Source organism: Hydra vulgaris, chromosome 10, assembly GCF_038396675.1.
Source record: "Hydra vulgaris chromosome 10, alternate assembly HydraT2T_AEP".
Taxonomy (NCBI): domain Eukaryota; kingdom Metazoa; phylum Cnidaria; class Hydrozoa; order Anthoathecata; family Hydridae; genus Hydra; species Hydra vulgaris.
This window is the reverse complement of record NC_088929.1, coordinates 36,162,659-36,181,623: the sequence shown is the minus strand read 5'-3', so window position 1 is coordinate 36,181,623 and position 18,965 is coordinate 36,162,659. Positions and strand designations below refer to the sequence as shown.

Here is an 18,965-nt window from a genome sequence, read left to right as displayed (position 1 = left end):
GTTATAATTGGCTGTTAGTGAAGGTTATAATTGGCTGTTAGTGAAGGTTACAATTGGCTGTTAGTGAAGGTTACAATTGGTTGTTAGTGAAGGTTACAATTGGTTGCTAGTGAAGGTTACATTTGGTTGCTAGTGAAGGTTACAATTGGTTGTTAGTGAAGGTTACAATTGGCTGTTAGTGAAGGTTACAATTGGCTGTTAGTGAAGGTTACAATTGGTTGCTAGTGAATGTTTAAAACTCATAAACTAAGTAAACTTAAAACCTTTCTTTAATCAAATCAATTTTTTAGAGCTAAATTTTTTTTTAGTATTAAATATTTTTAAAAAAAGAGTTTTTTGTCATGATTGCCTAAATGTTGTAATCTGGACCTAGTTACTAGGTTACAAAGTTATTAAATGTTGTAATTTGAACCTAGTTACTTGAACCTGGTGATGAACCTTGAAGGTGGTGACTAAAAATCCAGACTAACTTTAACTGAATTTAAAATGCCATAAGCTAAACATTTTTTTTTCCATTCTTATATCCATTTTAAAGCTTATTTAATTCTCTTTAATTTAACTTACTTATTTTTAGATAAGTAATAAAAATTAAGATAATAACGATGTTCAAGCAAGAAGAGATAAGAAAATGGATTTATGAGTTCTATTTGATTAATAAATTGTAAGGTAAAAAGTTTACAGTAGATTACTTCAATGCTGAACAAATTTCAAGAAGCACTATCTATGATATAATTAAACGTGCTAAGAATGATTTTGGACATTTAAGAGTGCAAGGAAGTAGTCGTGTGGCCAAAATCATGACGTTAAAGGTGATTAATAATATTAATAATATTATTAATCACCCTTAATATTAACTATAATTTAATTGTGTAGAGTAATATATTTTCATTATAAACTAAGGAAAATCTGTTTTAAAACTCAACAAATTTTTTTTTTCTTTTTTCTATAGGAATAATTACAATAATGAAAAGTCTTTAGGAATTCAAGGTGGGAGAGGATAAACCCCAAAAATAAAAATTATAGGGGTTGTCTTTTCCTAGATACATCCGGAATCCGGATATTATTCTCAACTTGTTTTGCCGGATATCCAAAACGTTTTCCATACATAAACTTGAAATATTTTTGTAATATATTTCTTTTTAAAGCTTTTTTACTTATCAGTCATACAAAATTAAGAAAAGTTTGAAAAAAATTAGAAACAACTCAGTTGAAAGTAAAATTACGAGGAAATATGTTTCGGTCATTTCACCCAAAAAAAAATGGTCTGCAGCAAGTCATTGAATTTTTATTTCTAAATCTGTAATTTTATATATTTTTTTGTAATTCAGCAATAGGTGTTTAGCTCTGTATATTGTTGTGAAAATGGAGAAACATGCTCAAACCTTACAGTATTATTAGTACATGTCACATAACGACAAGGATGATTTGCACTAAAGTGTAAATCATCTTTATCGTAATAAGACATATTAATAATAGTTAAATTTAAGTGTAATTATAATAGTTCTATGATACTCAGAGTGTTGCACGAGTTTGGCTCACTTTCATGACTGACCATTGCTCGTGTTAGCATGCAGACACCATGTTAGAGAAGTCCACATATCTCACTTTTATTCCAAAGTTGCTGGTAACGGAACCGTTGACCGGAAAAGCAACTGTTCAAATCTTTAAAATTAAAGACTTGAACAGTTGCTTTTGAAGATGGAGCAGATCAAATTGCCACCCTTTCAAGGTTTGAAACAATGACATTGGCGGAGACTGGCTAGTGAGAAAGTCTATACCTGCATTAGATGTCTGCAATGGCTTGAAGAACAAAAGTATTCTAAAAAATGATAATAATCAACATGCCAACTTTTTTTAAAGATTTAAAAACATGAAGGTTTAATTTTTTTCAGACATTGGAGAAGAGAGAAGACTTTTGAGTTGACAGATTAGGTAATAACGTCTCAGATTAGGGGTGTGAACCTGCTCCTTACAAATTTTACAAGCCTGAAGTAATATCCCATGCTAGGTTCATGGGGAAAGCTCTTTATTACCTTCTATTTCAGTACCTTTTTTCCAAGATCCAAAAAGTTATTGAGATCAGTTATGATCTTATATAAGAGATTAAGAAAATGGCTGACTTAATTGCCATTTCCTACACTTTCTGGTTCCTACCATGTGAGTTTCCTGATTCTGCTTCATTCAAGGTACAATAAATAAAATATTACAAAAAGATGAATAATGGTGTGATTTCGTTGTACAACATGCATTATTTATTTACAAGTATAACATTAAAAATAGAAATAAAACTGCATTTTATATTTGTTTGTATTGTGCAGACTTGGTTTGATGTAAAAATAATAATCTAGTTAATTTTATTTAGGATCAGTTTAGCTTATGGTAAATGTGCCATTATATCCATATTGAACCTGCTGCCGAGTTTGTGAATTTGTGAAGAAACTGAACTTGTGAAGAAACTACACTTGGTATCTAGACCCTTTCTTGGTAGTAATGATCTAGACTTAGGATTTAAAAACTGACTCTAGCCCTATCAGTAATAACTTTGCGTAAATGAAGGAGATAGCCAAGATTCCGTTTTTAACAGAAAGAAATCCACTCGGAAGAGATAAATTAATGGCTGAGATGTCTCCAATGCATATTTACCTAAAGGAAAAGGAGAAACCTCCCTGTTTAACCAATTTCATTAAAAAGAAGAGTTGGACTCTATTTAACATTGAAGGCTTTACCACGGAGCAGTGTGTTCGTATGGAACTACCTCATCGGTTTTGGTATAATATATTTCCTAGATACATCAAGTTTCAGAAGTTTATGAACTTAACTGATATTGTTTATGATTAGTCTAAACGGATGGTCAAGCTCATCCAGCAGAATGTGGAGAAGACAAAGATTGAAGACAAACTGAACCTTCTCCTCCAGGTCAAGAATGCTTGGAAAAAAACCAATATGCAGAACCAAAGCATCATACAAAGAATTCACAACTTCTGTGCCTCTAACTTTAAAACCTTGTAGTTATGAAGAAATTGAAGCTTCTGTTGTTGTGCTCTGTGTATATTATTATTTTTTTTTTAATATATCAAGAAAATAAAGATTATAATCCATTACATATTTTATTTTAATTACTTGCTCTAAAGAAAAGTGAAAAAAAATTACATTCACACAAAAAGTCCATGTATATAGTTTTGCTGACATATTAGAATTACTTGGGGATAATTTTTATATTGTTAGTGTTAATAACACTGACCATCATTGGCGTTTTAAATTAACAATGAACTTTAAATTAACAATGAAACAATGAAATTAACAATATTGTATAACATTTACTATTCTCACCAATAGGCCAAAAATGGGTAAAAACAGGCAAATCTATAAGAAAAAAGTATTTTGAGTGACTGGGAGGAATAGTCAATATTACCAAAAAAAAATTAAAGAAAAAAATTAATGCATCAAAGTGACCATAGAGACACTGATTGCTACTGCGAGTCAAAATATTTCACTATGAAAATAAAAGCTGCCTAAGCTAATGCATATACTACAATTTTACTGGACTATTTAACTTTAAAAAAAACAACGTTTTTTTGTTTACGATAAGCTACTTTTTAGTGGACACAAGACAAGTTAAAGACGTTTCAAGTACATCCTAAAACTTAGTAAATTGTTTTTTATACGTCTTAAACACGTCTTGTGCCTAGTGTATTTAATTCGTAACAACATAAAGTGTTGGCGTTTTTCTATTTAGTTTTTTGCTTAACTTATTTAAAAAAAAATTATTTTATTGGTAGTTAAAATCCTTTTATATAAATAATTGAAGTTTAGATTTTAATATTATTTTATGAAAATATAAAATTTTTTTTATTATTAAAATGGCATATTATTTTGATAATTGTATAATGATATAAAATAGTTGCTGTATTTAACTAAGAGTATTTTTTTTTTTTTTAACTGGACGTAAGTTTCTCGTGCAACTTGCAATAAATGAATTAATAGTTTATAAATAAACTTAAAGTTACTAAATGCGCGTTAGTGCTTTTTTTTATAATATGATTCTTAAAAGAATAAATTTATTTTGTAAAATTCTTGTGTTGTGTAACATAATTTAATTTAATTGTTTTATTCAGTTAATTTAATTTATTTATTAAATTTAATTATCAATTCAACTTAATCGGTTATTTAATTTAAATTGTTTCAAAAAACAATTGTTTTTTGAGTATTTAGTTTAAATAGTATCTGCACATAAAATTATTACATTATTAATCACTTAAATAGTAACCATGAGCGAGACTAGGCTTTTCCAAATCGAGACGAGACCGAGACGAGAAGTTAGTACTTCTCGTGAGACCGAAAACGAGAGAAGAGGAGAAATTTAGCAATTTTTGAAAACAAATTTATTAAAATCCAAGTAAAAAAAAAAATGTAAACATGGTTTTTACAAATAGACACAAATGACATTTGTCAAATGTAAACAACTTTTTCAAATATTAATTCAGAACTTTTCCAACAAGACAAAGTTTTCTCTGATTAAGATGATTTGTTCTACTATTTCTGGGTGTCAGTTGTGTCTGGATGATCGGACGACATTTCCAACTGAGCTTAAAACTCTCTCTGATTTAGTCGAACTTGCTGGAATAGCTAAAATTTTTCTAGCTAATGAAGAGAATTCTGGCAATGTATTTGATTGCAATTTCCACCAATCAAGAATCGGAAAGTCTTTTTTGACATCAGGGAGATATTCATACTGGCACATTTCGCTCAAAATAGAATTCGGTTCAGATGTTGGCTCTTGTGTTTCAAGTCTGATGTTTCACTTGCGCTTCAGTTTTGAATTAGGGGACAAATCTGCTGAAAGGACTCTGGCAACAGGTTGGCACTCAATATTATCCCTAACCTGTTAAGCTAACCATTCTTTTGCATGTTTGCAACGCATCATCCATTCCAGCAGTCATTTCAAATGAGTCTCGAACTGCACATTGCAAAATACGATTGTTGCACAAGTATAGATAAAGGCGCTTTGACAATTTGACTGCAAGTTTCATGTTTCTTGCCTGTTCGTTCACGCAGTACATAGGCAAATCAGCAGGCAAGTCAGCAGGCAATTAAGATACCAGTGTGTCTGCCTGGGAACTGTTGGATATGGGGTGTCCAGTGATGTAGTCTCCAATTTTTGTCAATAGCATGAAAAGTCCAAGAGATGTAGCTGTTCTGAGCTGAAGAAGTCCAAAGGTCAGAAGTAAATACAGCACTTTTTAGATTTGGCGTAATCTCCGTTATTATGCTCTTCATTCCAGCTTGAACTTCTCTTAACGGAATTGAAAGCTTTCTTGAATATGTTGTTCTGTGATGGAGGCTCAATTTAGGGTTTGCAATGTCAAACAATTTCTTGAAACCTCTTCCTTCGACTGCTGAAAAGGATACCAGATCAGTGCAAAAGTAATCCAGCATTGCAGAGTCAAACTGTTTTTGAATGGAATTGTCTTTGTCATATTTGGACTTTTTTTCAAGCATTTTGACCATGGTTTGTTGTTTCTTCTTAGGAGGAGGAAGAAGAGAGTCTTTAGTTTTTTCAGAATACTTAACATAATCTTGGCTGTGTTTTTTTTCGAGGTGACGATGAAGTCCGCCTGTGTTTCCATCTTTTATTTTCAAAGACTTTTTGCACGTCTTGCATTCAGCACCGTCACTTGTTTTTTGAAAATATCTCCAGATTTGTTTTTTCTTGGTGAAATTTTTGATGGTTGAAATGAGGTAAGAATATTTCTTTTCAATGTGAACAATATGTGTCAAGTTGAATTCCACTGGTAAACTAATGAAACTAATGAAACTAATGAAAGTCGAAAGTGCACCATTTTATACAACAAGTTTTTGAATTTAAAATCTAATTAAAAATATTTAAAATCTAATTAAAATTTTTTAATTAGATTTTTTAGAAAAATCTAATTAAAAATCTAACTAAAAATTTAAATTGTTTTTGTCAAAAACAAATTAAATTTTAATTAGATTTATTAAAATCACGGAGTCAAAATATTAATGAAATAAAAAAACAAATTATTAAGCATTTTGTAAATTATAATAACTTTTAATTTGGAAAATAATATAATATTTAAGTCTCGTTCTACTTCTCGCGAGAATTTTCTATTTCTCGTTTCTCACGAGAAGTCCCAGAAACGAGAACTAGACGAGATCTCGCTCATGGTTATTAAATAGTTTTACATTATTAATCACTTTAAGCAGATTTATAGAACAATTGTCTTTTAAGTACTGAGTTTAAATAGTATATGCACATAAAGATAATACATTAATAATCACTAATAATATTATTAACTATAACCAGTTTGAAAATGATTTTAATGAGCAGTTATTTAATATGTGCAATCAGGGACAAATAAAGCATTATTTAGCCTTTGAGATAGCTAACTTCCAGACGTGGAGCAAACTCTAAACATTTATATGTTTATGCTTATGACAACTAAGGGTGTTTTGGAAAAAATTGCCTTGATTCGTGCCCGGTAACAAAAAAGCCCTAAAATTTTCGCCCACCTGCCCCAAACATGAGAGCAACAAGTTAACAAAACGATTTTTGGGCAATTCTTAACTACACTTATATTCATCGATAAATTTTAAATTTCAGAGTAAAATATTTAAGGGTTCAAAAAATATGACCATATAAAGTTTTAACCACTCCTGAATTTGAGCGGGTTACAAATTTTATTAAGTCATAATTTTTGAACGCTGAGAAATTTTACTAAAAAACTTAAAATTTATCAATAAATATTACTCTAGTTAAAAAAAGTACAAAAAAAATTGTTTTTTAACAAATTTTTGCAAAGCATCCTTATTTGACATAAGTATAAATATATTAATGTTTGGAGTTTGCTCCATTTCTGGAAGTTAGCTCAACGACCAAAAAATGCCTGATCCACCACTGTGCCCAATCATTTTTTTTCTTTAACGTCGTTAACCCTTAAGATTGAACTTCTTATTTTGTTATTATTCAAAATTGTTGTAAGTAACATTTTTTCTTTCAACTGTACTTAGTTTTTTTTTTCATGTAAACTTTTTATTAATTTTTCTTAGCTTTTTCGGACATTTGCGAAGTCATTGAAATGAATAAATTATTCTTAGGGGGTAGTATTGTAATTAAAATTGAAAATATATATATTTTTTTTATTTATCTTTATGTCAATAAAATCATAACAAATTCTTAATATTCTCTTGGATTGCAAGTTTAAACTTTGGTATCTACATCTAATCTTTGTTTAAAATGTTTTGGTATCAATTTTTATTCATAGCAACGTTTAAATTTTTTCCGTTGCTACGCATTTTTACAATAAAAATATACCACAAAAAGAAATAAAAACACCTCTATACTGACTCTATAAAAACAAAGTAGTATTACTCAACGGTTGCTTCTTGTTTATTGACTTAATTTTTGGGCCTTCATTGCGCAAAAGAATGATATTTGTACTACTTTATGTTCTTTTATGGTTACTTGTGACTATATGTCTTTGTTTTTATTTAATATCTTGTTTAAACAAAAGTGCTTTGGATGGATCAAAAAGAAAGTTATTGTAAAACAACCTTTATCAAATAAAAAATCAAAGATTTATGAGAACAGTGATAAAAGCGTTTAATTCTTTAAAGAAATTACTGCTTTACTGTTAGACTGATGTTAAATTAAAAGAACTCCAGGCTCATTCTTCATAAATATGATGTCAAACAAAGATGTTGTACTGGATTGTTAAAATATAAATGAAGATCTTAACTCTTTTATGACGTTTATTTTACCTAAAAACATATTTATGCTTTTTAAATGTGTAGTATGTGAGGAATTTGTAAATTTACATTTTATTTTTTAAAAGAAAAGTAAGTTTTGGTAATGGGCTTGAAACTTTTTACAATGGTTGTAAATGAGATACTGTATATTAATTTATCTACTACTTTTGCTAAAAAGAACGCTAATGAAAAATAAAACAATCCAGTAAACATAAGTGTGTTTGGCATAAACCACTTAACGTATACCCTTATGTAAAAACTGGAGGCCCATATCCTTAATCGGCGCCGATTACAAAATAATCACAAAAGCGCTGGCCCTAAGACTTGCAAAAGTAATGAAGAAAATTATAGAACCAAATCAAACTTGCAGAATCCCAGGTAGAACAATATTCTCAAACTTACATTTAGTCTGTGATCTTATAAATTACGCGGAATCTACCTAAAATCTACCTAGTTTCATTTTGTCAATAGATCAAGAAAAGGCGTTTGATAAAGTCGATCGTGCGTTTCTGCTTCAGATTCTCCGAAAATTCAATCTAGGAGAAAATTTTGTATCTTTTGTTAGACAGGGCGATCCCCTCTCTCTCTTGCTGTTTGTTTTTGTCGCCAAAGCTCTCGCTTTGGTGATCAGAGCAGATAGCAGAGTAGAGGGTTTTCCGCTACCAGGTACATCTAAACCTTGTAAAATACACCAGTACGCAGACGATTCGAATTTTTTGGCAGAAAAGTAAAATCAGTCCGTTGTTTCTTCGAAAAAATATAACTGTTTGAAAAAGCAAGTGGTTCAGTGATCAATGCCTCAAAAACCAAGGGTCTCGCCCTTGGGGGTTTTAATCCCAAAATATACCCTGAATTGGACGGCATAGAGTGAAGCAACAACACCGGTCTCAAAATTTTAGGTGTTACCTTTTACACCAGACTGAGTGATATTACCAATTTCAACTGGTTAGTAACTCTAAACAAAATAGAGAAAAAACTCAAGTTTCTGGGACTACGTACTTTGTCACTTTTGGGAAAGACTATGTTGATAAATACGTTAGCAATGTCAAAAGTGTGGTTTCTGGCAAATGTGCTGCCCGTTACCAAATGGGTAATAGAACGTCTGCACAGAGCCATTTTTGAAAATCTGTGGCAAAAGACAAATTACAATCAAAATTGCGGCCGTGGCGCAATGGTTAGAGCGCTTGCTTTATAAGCAGGAGACCCAGGTTCGAAACGAGCTCTGGACAAATTTTCGCGTCACGGTAAGGAAGGAGGCGTGAACTTCCTGATTAAATGCACTTCCGCGGTGTTCTGTGACAAGACCGTAAGGACTTCTTGGGGCACCTAGAAAAAAAATAATAATAATAATAATCCGGTCAAGAGAGACACTTTTCTTACCCGTCAAAAGCGGGGGTCTCGGAATTTTATCACCGAAGGAGCAAAGTCTCGCACTTCGCCTCAAAACACTCTTTCAACTTAAAGAATGCAAAGAGGACAAACCTCACGATTATTACTACTTTTCAAAGTATTGGCTGGCGAGTTCACTTATAAAATTTACGAACCAAAACCAAAGCTGGAACTTTTTAAAGCAGAACAATTTACCAAAACACTGGGACAACAAAACGTCTCAGTACTACAAAACAACAATCGAAATATTAGGCAAAAACGGGTCCTTTTTTGACATCCCCCTAAAAACAAAAACAAAATTTTACTTAGAGGTGGCAAAAAACAAAAAGACAGTTGTGCCAGCAGAACTTTTTTGGAACGGTTCAACAAAAACAACGATGCCATGGACCCAAATTTGGAAAAAAAACTTCACTTCCCACGCATGCGGACCGACTCAAAACATCCTCTTTCGTTTTGAACAACAGTTTACCGTCTGCGGCCTTGCTAGCCAAAAGCACAAGGCAGCAGATTGTCAAAAATAACAAATGCAAAACCTGTGGTAAAATCGAGGACAACATCCATATCTTTGCCTACTGTTCTCCTTCTGTTGAAATTTGGGAGTATTTTAAACATGTATATAACTCCTTGACATCCCGAAACAACTTTTCTCTAATAAATTCGATTTTCTCGATTGAAACAGCGAATTTATCGGAGAAAAACCCCACTTCGCAGCAGCAGTTGACACTCACTCAAACCATCATGAGTGCAATATGGAACAGTAGATACCACCACATGTTTAGTAACAAAAAAATTGACCCAATGGCAGTGATCAGGGTAATAATCAGGAACATCAGGAATATTATTACCTTAAAATATAATTGTCATGTCCGTAGAAACACCGCGGACATTTTCTGTGAGTATTTTTGCATTAAAAATATTTTCTGTCAAGTAGAGAATGGAAGTCTGAAACTAAACATATGAGCTGAAATAAAACAACGGCTCGTTGTACGTTTAGTAAAGACTTCCTTCCCTCTTGCAATTTTTTTATGTTATACAACAAAATTATTATTATATATGAACAAAAGTTATATAGTAAAATATAAAAAAAACAGAAAATGTATATATTTACCAAGACTTGTAACCATATATTGTAAAAATATAAAAACTTAGATAATGTTATTATAAAAATTGTAAATACTTATATGATGTACATAAGGTGAATTGATTAAAAGATTGCCATCAGTTTTGATTGCACACCAAAAAGTTCATGATACATATTCTAGTCTAAAAAATAGGCTAAAAAAAATGAAATATATTTGAAGTTTTTTATTCTAGCTGTTGTGTGCGCTTCAAATCATTACTTATAGTCAATTCTTCTGATAACTTTTCTGGAAAATGTTTACATGGAAAAAAACAGGTTTCCAATGCCTGGCTAAATCAAAATATACAAGATATCTAAATTGTATACATGTTAAAAGAACTGCTCTAAGTATTAAAGTAGGATGAGCTGTTCTAAATTCTATGATGGACAACAATTTTTAAATAACTTTTTTAATGAGTTTGGAATAACATTTAGTAATATTCGGCAAAGTTGTAGTTTCCCTAAGGACACCAAACAAGTATTGGAAGCAGAAAAGCAATGTAACCATAAAACAAAATCAAGAAAAAAATGTTAATACTAATACAAAATAATATTTGCGATCAAAATAAAACATTATTCATTATAATGTAAAAAAAGTGATGAATTTTAAACTTCTTTTACTTTTACTGTTACTTGCATTTTACTCAAAATATTGTTTTTGGGCTGGCGAAAAAAGATGTTTTCAAAACTTATTATCATATTGATTTGAAATTTAGCCCACCTATTTAATATATTAGTATTTACAACATGCAGTAGATCAATTTTTACTACTTCTCTCGTTAAGTATTTTTAAAGATTTCGTGCCCTCAAATACCCCATCTTTGCCCAAATATACAAAAACGCTAAAATTTTATTGAGTTTTAGACCTAACAGAAGTCCACGACACAATGACATACATAATATATCACCAGCCAAAAATTCAATCATAAGTTATGAACGGTTGCTAAAAGATATTCGTTGCACTATACTCTATTTTTTGACCTATAATAATAAATAATTAATCATTAAAAATTTTATTTTGAAATTTTATTTCTATTTAGCTTTCTAATAGTACAGCCGAGAAAAAAAATTTGTAAAAGTTCAGCAGAAACGTTTTTTTTTGTTACCGTACTACCACCTTAAAAAAATAGTCTATGTTTACACAAAACTCAAAAAAGTTGCACATTAAAATACATCTTTACAACACATACACCAAACACGCTAATAAAAAATGGTCCAAGATTTTGATTACAAAATCACTACTGTAAAACGATAGACTTGCACTTGCCTTCGTAATGTAGAAATGCCTCGAAAATGTTATCAACGTTAGAAATAATTATGTTGAGTGTTTACGTATATATATATATATATATATATATATATATATATATATATATATATATATATATATATATATATATATATATATATATATATATTTAGATATACGTATATATATATATATATATATATATATATATATAAATATATATATATATATATATATATATATATACATATAAATATATAAATACATATATATATATATATATATATATATATATATATATATATATATAAATAAATATATATATATATATATATATATATATGTATATATATATATATATTTACATATATATACACATATATATATATAAATATATATATATATATATATATATATATATATATATATATATATATATATATATATATATGTATATATTATATATATATATATATATATATATATATTTATAGTATATATATATATATATATATATATATATATATATATATATATATATATTATATATATATATAAATATATATATATATATATATATGTATATATATATATATATATATATATATATATATATATATATATATATATATATATATATATATATATATATGTATATATGTATATATATATATATATGAGAAAAGTCATAGTGAAAGTTGGTGTTGAATAAATTTACAAAGAACCAAATTTTTACGGGTCCGGTAAGCTGTTATATTTTTATAATAAGCAGGATTTACTCTCCGTTAAGATTATTTGAAGTAGTAAATATGAAACTTTTATATGAAGATGAAAATATGAGCCTGATTGTACCTTTATACCTTTGTAAACTTTAAAAATTTTGCAATCATTTGTCTTTACTTTTTATATTAAAAACTGTTTTAATACAGTGTTAGCGTTAACTAAAAGCCTTTCATAGAACCCGTGCGATCGATTTTAACGGTAAAACACAAATTAAAATAATTTATGGCATCCAACTAACAACCATATAGAGTATGTCAGGAATGACTTGTTTTCAAATACAACTGAAAGTAGTTCAGAAATCTGATTGAGCACAAAAATCGAGTTACGAATTTAATACTTTTGTTTAATGAAAGTTTTACAAACCGCATAATTTATAAATTTTTCTCCATTGTTATTTGTATTCTTATAGTTTTTTAAACTAATTCAATTGTGGTTTTACAAATGAATTTTTATTTATAATTTTTGTTAAACATAAATATTAGATTTGTATTTAACAAAAACGATTGATTACCTATTTTTTCATTCGTAAAATTTTTGATATTTATTTATAGTTAAACGTAGTATATGTTTCTTGAAGTAACATCTATTAAATGACGAAATTGTTGTTCAAGTAAGTTGAAAATTTAAAAAAATTATTTTTCGACTATTTCCTATTTTATTCCGCTTGTATGTTATTCATAATTTGTTTATAAAATTTTATCTTAATGAAAAGTGATTATAGGTCATATATTTTTGTATTTTTACAATATTGATAAAAGAAACAACAATTTGAATAATGACAATAATCAATTAACCATAAGATTATGTCATTAATGTTGAGACCATAATTATAAGATTATGTCGTCAGAACGTTATAAAGTATAATCAAGCAAAATAAAGACAAGTAAAATAAAGTAACTTAAGTAAATTTTTTTGTGTGTTTCTTCTTTAGCAATTGTTTTGACATAAAATAAAACCTTTACAAAGTCATATTTAACAACTATTGCTTAGAGAAACTTTAACCAAAGACGTGTCTCAAGTATGACAATTTGTTTTATTGTTGTCTACTTAAATGAACTTAACAAATTTACCATACCTTGAATCATTTTTGAAAGTTGTTCCCATTCTTTTGGCTCTAAATATAAAATGTAATATTCTGAAAAATTATTAACTATCCGAGGCAGTTTATATGCGTTCATCACTTCTGCTTTTAAATGATAATTCTAATTTCTATCTATTTCCAACTTTTATTGTTATTGCAACAATACATGAAAAATTGACACTTGTAGATATTTATTCCAAATATATTCCTTATTTTCATATTTCACATTAAGGTTTTAGATTGTTCAAAGTAATTGATTCTGCAAACATGTTTTTATAAACTAAAAAGTCTCTTAGGCTTTGACATTTGAGTACTTTTTCATGAAACTTTTACATAGCTAAACAGGGCCGTCCGAAAAAAATGGTTGGGGGCAAGAGGTGACTAACCTTCTTTGGAAACTAATTAGTCTGCAAATTTGGACACTGCAGTTGGCGAAATTGGATCTGTCGTTGGCAGTCGGTAAATGTTAGCCAACGAGGACTTTTACTTTTTTTTTTTTACAGATCTTAGTTGTAAAAAGTTTATTGTTGGGCCTTTGTCGGCAAAAGAATTATTCTTCTGCCTCCCCGCTTCCCTTAAAGATGTCTTCGCAACGGCCCTGTAGCTAATGAAACTATAAATTATCCCAAGTAGATTATTTAAAGACTTTTCTTGTACAAAGTATCAATAACCGCAAGTTGTATTGCATGATCATAACATAGTTGTTAATTACAAGACATCAATCTACCAACCTTTGCTCAACGCTTGCTCAATCACTGGTCATAGCGATAATGTCTATTCGGAAGTCAATATTAAAACTCTTTGAGTTTTTTGCCATAAACCAATGTTTTGAATTATACAATCCACCGATTTAAATCAATCCAAGAATAATTAGTTTTGTCCCCATATACACGTTCAAGTTTAAGTACCTATGATTATTTAGTGATGTCCTTTTATCAAATGTTATAAAAAAATCTTTGGTTTTGTTACTTACAAATTTATTAACTTTGCCGGCTTTAAGTAGAGTTCAAAAACTATATCTCTTCATCTAATTATATTAAGTAAAAAGGAAGTCGAAAGCCACTCTTTAAAAACAAAAAACGCAAATCTGAGATGCGCAGAAACTATTAAATAAAGTTTGGCAAACATACGCGATACCATTTTTTAATTTAATTTTTTTTTAACGAATAACTTATTAATTGTTCTGATCATTTCTTTAAAAATTACTTTCTCACCTTTTTTGTAGATGGACATTTTAGGATCTTTATCAGCTACTTCTTGTTCTTTGTAAGTTGAACTTTGTAAGTTCAAATGTTCAACAACACGAACTTAGTAACCCAGCCGGCAAATTTAGTCGTAAATGCGCATTAGAAACTCGTTTAAATACCTATCGATGTGGTATGTATTTTAGCCATTTTATCGTGTCGAATACGCATTAGAAATACGCATTAGATGCGTATAAAGACAGGTATACAATACGACGCCTACTGAGTATCAAACTCGCATTTGAAACTCTTGTAAACACGTATAAAACACGATAACCAGAGAATACTCAATACGATATTTTCCTGGTATTACTAGCGCATTTAAAACTTTCCAGAATACGCATTATTTACGAATATTTGTTAGCCATTTTATCGTGTCAAACGCGCATTAAAAATAGACACCAGATGCGTATAAAGACAGGTATACAATACGACGCCTACTGAGTATCAAACTCGCATTTGAAACTCTTGTAAACACGTATAAAACACGATAACCAGAGAATACTCAATACGATATTTTCCTGGTATTACTAGCGCATTTAAAACTTTCCAGAATACGCATTATTTACAAATATTTGTTAGCCATTTTATCGTGTCAAACGCGCATTAAAAATAGACACCAGATGCGTATAAAGACAGGTATACAATACGACGCCTACTGAGTATCAAACTCGGATTTAAACACGTATAAAACACGATAACCAGAGAATATTCAATACAATTTTATTAACTAATATGAATTCATAACATAATGATAATGACTAGCAGTAAGCAATCCGTAATACGGGTTATGAGTTATTAAATCATTAATAACAATAAAAACACATTAATAAATTGATATATTATCTAAAAAATTAAATACAAATTTATCTGTAAATATTTTAACTTTGACTCCCTATCAGCAACACCATTGCTAATAGTTAAAGACGAAGACCGCAATTAACATAAGTTGACTTTTTTTTAAAATCTGTCACAACACAGGTACCAGAAACGGAAAGTCAAGTAAAGCCTGCAAATACCTAAAAAATGAAACTAAAAAAAAAATTTTAATTACAAAAGTACTATTTGCATTTTATTGTTAGTAGAATTAGGATAATAATAACAGAAAATATATACTCTGTGTCTACAGAATAATTAAAAAAAGTTATAAAAAGGCTAGACAACACTGTGTAGTAACACTGGGAAATAACACCACAACTTAATAAAATCTTTTATTAACTTAAATACTTGGACTGAAAAGATTTTATTTATTACAATATTTGAACAGTCGAGGGACAATTATAGTTAAACAATTTAAACAATTATACCATAAAATAGCAAGCAAATCGTAAAATATTTCTTAGAAATGATCTATTTTTTTCATTTGACTACTATTTTCAAGTTGCCTATAAGCATTTACATTATAACTTCGTTGAGCCTAATACTATCTATTTCAATTTAACTATTATCATTAAACATATTTCCAGTAATCTTATATTGCTGCAACTGAATAAATGAACGTAAAAGAATCTTACAAATTGTGATCTTTTCTAATCAAAGACTTTATTTAAACTTAAGATTTATTAAAATCCATATGTTTTTATATGTTTACATACATTAGTCGTTTATCAAAAATATTAAACAACATTTATTTACATCAATTATTTTTAATTAAAAAAACAATCTAGACTACAATGCACAAAATTATTTTTACCTTAATGCATAAAAATAATAAATGCACAATCTTGTATAAAAAAATGAAGCAATGTCAATCAGTATATTTTACTCTAAATTAATTATTTAAATGACGAATGGGGCAAAATGACGACCTACAGTTATTTCTTAAGCAAAACTAAATATAACAGTTGATTTTAGCTGAAGGGAAGTAGATTAATTTTACTAGATTTATCAATGGTTTCTTTTTAAATATTATTTTTGTGACGAAAGCTAAGTATTAAAAAAGTTTTTCTGACATTGAGAAAAAAACTTTTTATCCTCGTTTGACTTGATTTATTACATTGCTACATCACCAGCTAAAGGTACGTTTTAATTTTTGGGACAGACTAAGATACAGGCGTTTTTTGAAACAGTCGTCATCTTGCCCCATGTTCCCCTATATATCTATTCACATACCTTTAAAAAGTGGTATTACACTTTACACAATGAAATATGGAAATACATCATTTTTTTTAACTACTTTCAAAAGGAATTTATTTATTTCTTCTAGTCTGTTATTTTTTCTAAGAAAGAATATTTATAAAGATACAGAGAAATATAAAATATACTGAAATATAGGCAGATTTATGTTTATAAACTTTTGTGTCAACAAATTAAAGTCAGTTTTCCATGTTAAATACATAAAATATATATCTAATATAACATATATCAAATATCAAATAAATCCAATATAAAATAAAACAAAATAGTAAACTTACTCAAATCAGTATCAGCTATACCGTGTGAAGTAACTAAAAAACACTTTAATTCTTTTCAATTGCCCTAAAAAATAACTTTCAGCTCTTTCCAATTGCACTAAAAAGAAAAAAAAAACTTACTTAGATAAGTTGCCAAGTTCTTAAGAATCTGAAAACAAATAAGTAAAAAAACAAAGAACAAACAAACATTTATTTGTTAAAACTACTATATTTAAACAAATTAAATTTAAAAGTGTAACGCCAATTCTCCTTAAAGGCTAAAAAAAATTTTCAGCTCAAATTTGCTTGCATAACCATGCTTGTAAAACCATGTGAATAAGAAACACATTTAGAAAAGCCAAGAAACTACATAAAGATAACATATGCAACATTGAAGTTTGAATGTTCACTGGACTAATTATTAGCAGATGTTTTAAAAAAATTCATAAAAATTTACATATATTCGTTCTTTTATATAGCATAAATCCATCATATGATAAATCTGAAATGAAAAAATGTAATGGATAAGTAAATACAAAGAAAAACATCATATATGAATCACAAATCAATATATCAGATAGAGATAAGATGTCATGATAAGAGAGTAGTAGTTGTTAAATATTGTTATTTCATGTTAGCTTTTAGAAAACAATTCATGTTGGTACGTCATGGTTCTAAAAATTCAAATTAAGATATAAACAAAATGTATATATGGCAAAATGATTTTTCTTGAGTGGCTTTTACTGAATGATTAAAAGCAGTGAGTTTCAATAATAAAAGCACTTATAATTTTTAACAATAGACACCAACATAAAGGTAAGCCAAATGTAACAACATTAGTAACATAAATAACAACTTTATGCAAAATCTTGCTCAACACGTTTGCCGAGTCACACACTTTGAAAACATGGTCCATAAATATTATAAGAAGTGTTTATATATGTTATATAAGTTTAAATAAATATATTGTGTTTTATAGTTAGTATATATGTTTATATTATGTTGTTTCTATGTGTTTCTATGTCATGGAAACAACATAATATAAACATATATACTAACTACAAAACACAATAAATTTATTTAAATTTATATAACATATATAAACACTTCTTATAATATTTATATACACAATAGATACATTTTATACTATTTTAAAAATGCATTTATAAAACAATTATATAACACTTATTACCACATACATATATTTATCAAAAGCATTTTAATTTTGAACATAATGTAAACATATATGCAAACTATTAACATGTATAACTTGAATTGCGTGAACAAAAAATTTAAAAATAACATGAAAAAATCTAAAAAGATTCATATATATATATATATATATATATATATATATATATATATATATATATATATATATATATATATATATATATATTCATATATAAAGACATATATCTCGTAATAAAATATCAAATTATAATCATATTTAATTTAAATCAAATACTTATTGAATAAAGAACAAAAAACAGATAAAAGAACTGCAATCCTAATAACAAAATTTAACGCTTAGCAACAATTAAAATGTCAGTGCTGGCTCAAAATTTTAACTTATTTTTCTAAATTTTCTAAAACAGAACGAAAAAAGGTAATAGCATAACAGAAATGTCAATAAAATAGTAATCAAAGGAATAAAATAAGCAAGGTATGAAATGATAGGATTTAACGTATATTTGAATTATATTAATTTAGGACTTCATAAAACTAAATTAATAAATTTAAAAGTAGTAATAAATATTTTTATGATAAAGTTTTAGTAACTCTTTTAGTGCAAAAAAGTACTGTAACTGTACTGGAGATAATTTCTCAAGAAACCTTTTTAATTTAAATTTTATTTTCGCTATATCAGTTTAAGCATGCGCTTTAAAAGCAAAAGAATCTCGTTTTTCCCTTATTTCATAATATTTGATCAAAATCG

The 18,965-nt window shown here is 28.2% G+C and overlaps 1 protein-coding gene and 1 long non-coding RNA gene across 3 annotated transcripts in view; one reads left to right on the top strand and one right to left on the bottom strand.

Moving 5' to 3' along the window:
* Window positions 1-12,839: 12,839 nt before the first annotated feature.
* Window positions 12,840-18,965, top strand: part of LOC136085934 (uncharacterized) — a 55,868-nt gene continuing 49,742 nt past the window's right edge. For both annotated transcript variants that reach the window (XR_010641269.1, XM_065807910.1), the window contains exon 1: window positions 12,840-12,918. Coding sequence is in view for 1 of the 2 variants with exons in the window: in XM_065807910.1 (XP_065663982.1) it covers window positions 12,899-12,918 (20 nt within the window). In the remaining variant the exon portion in view is untranslated. The remainder of the gene's footprint in view (window positions 12,919-18,965) is intronic.
* On the bottom strand, window positions 15,512-17,961 carry LOC136085935 (uncharacterized). The gene is made up of 3 exons (XR_010641270.1): window positions 17,484-17,961; window positions 16,746-17,144; window positions 15,512-15,652 (listed from the first exon to the last, which is right to left on the bottom strand). It is a non-coding gene; the product is annotated as an uncharacterized LOC136085935 (long non-coding RNA).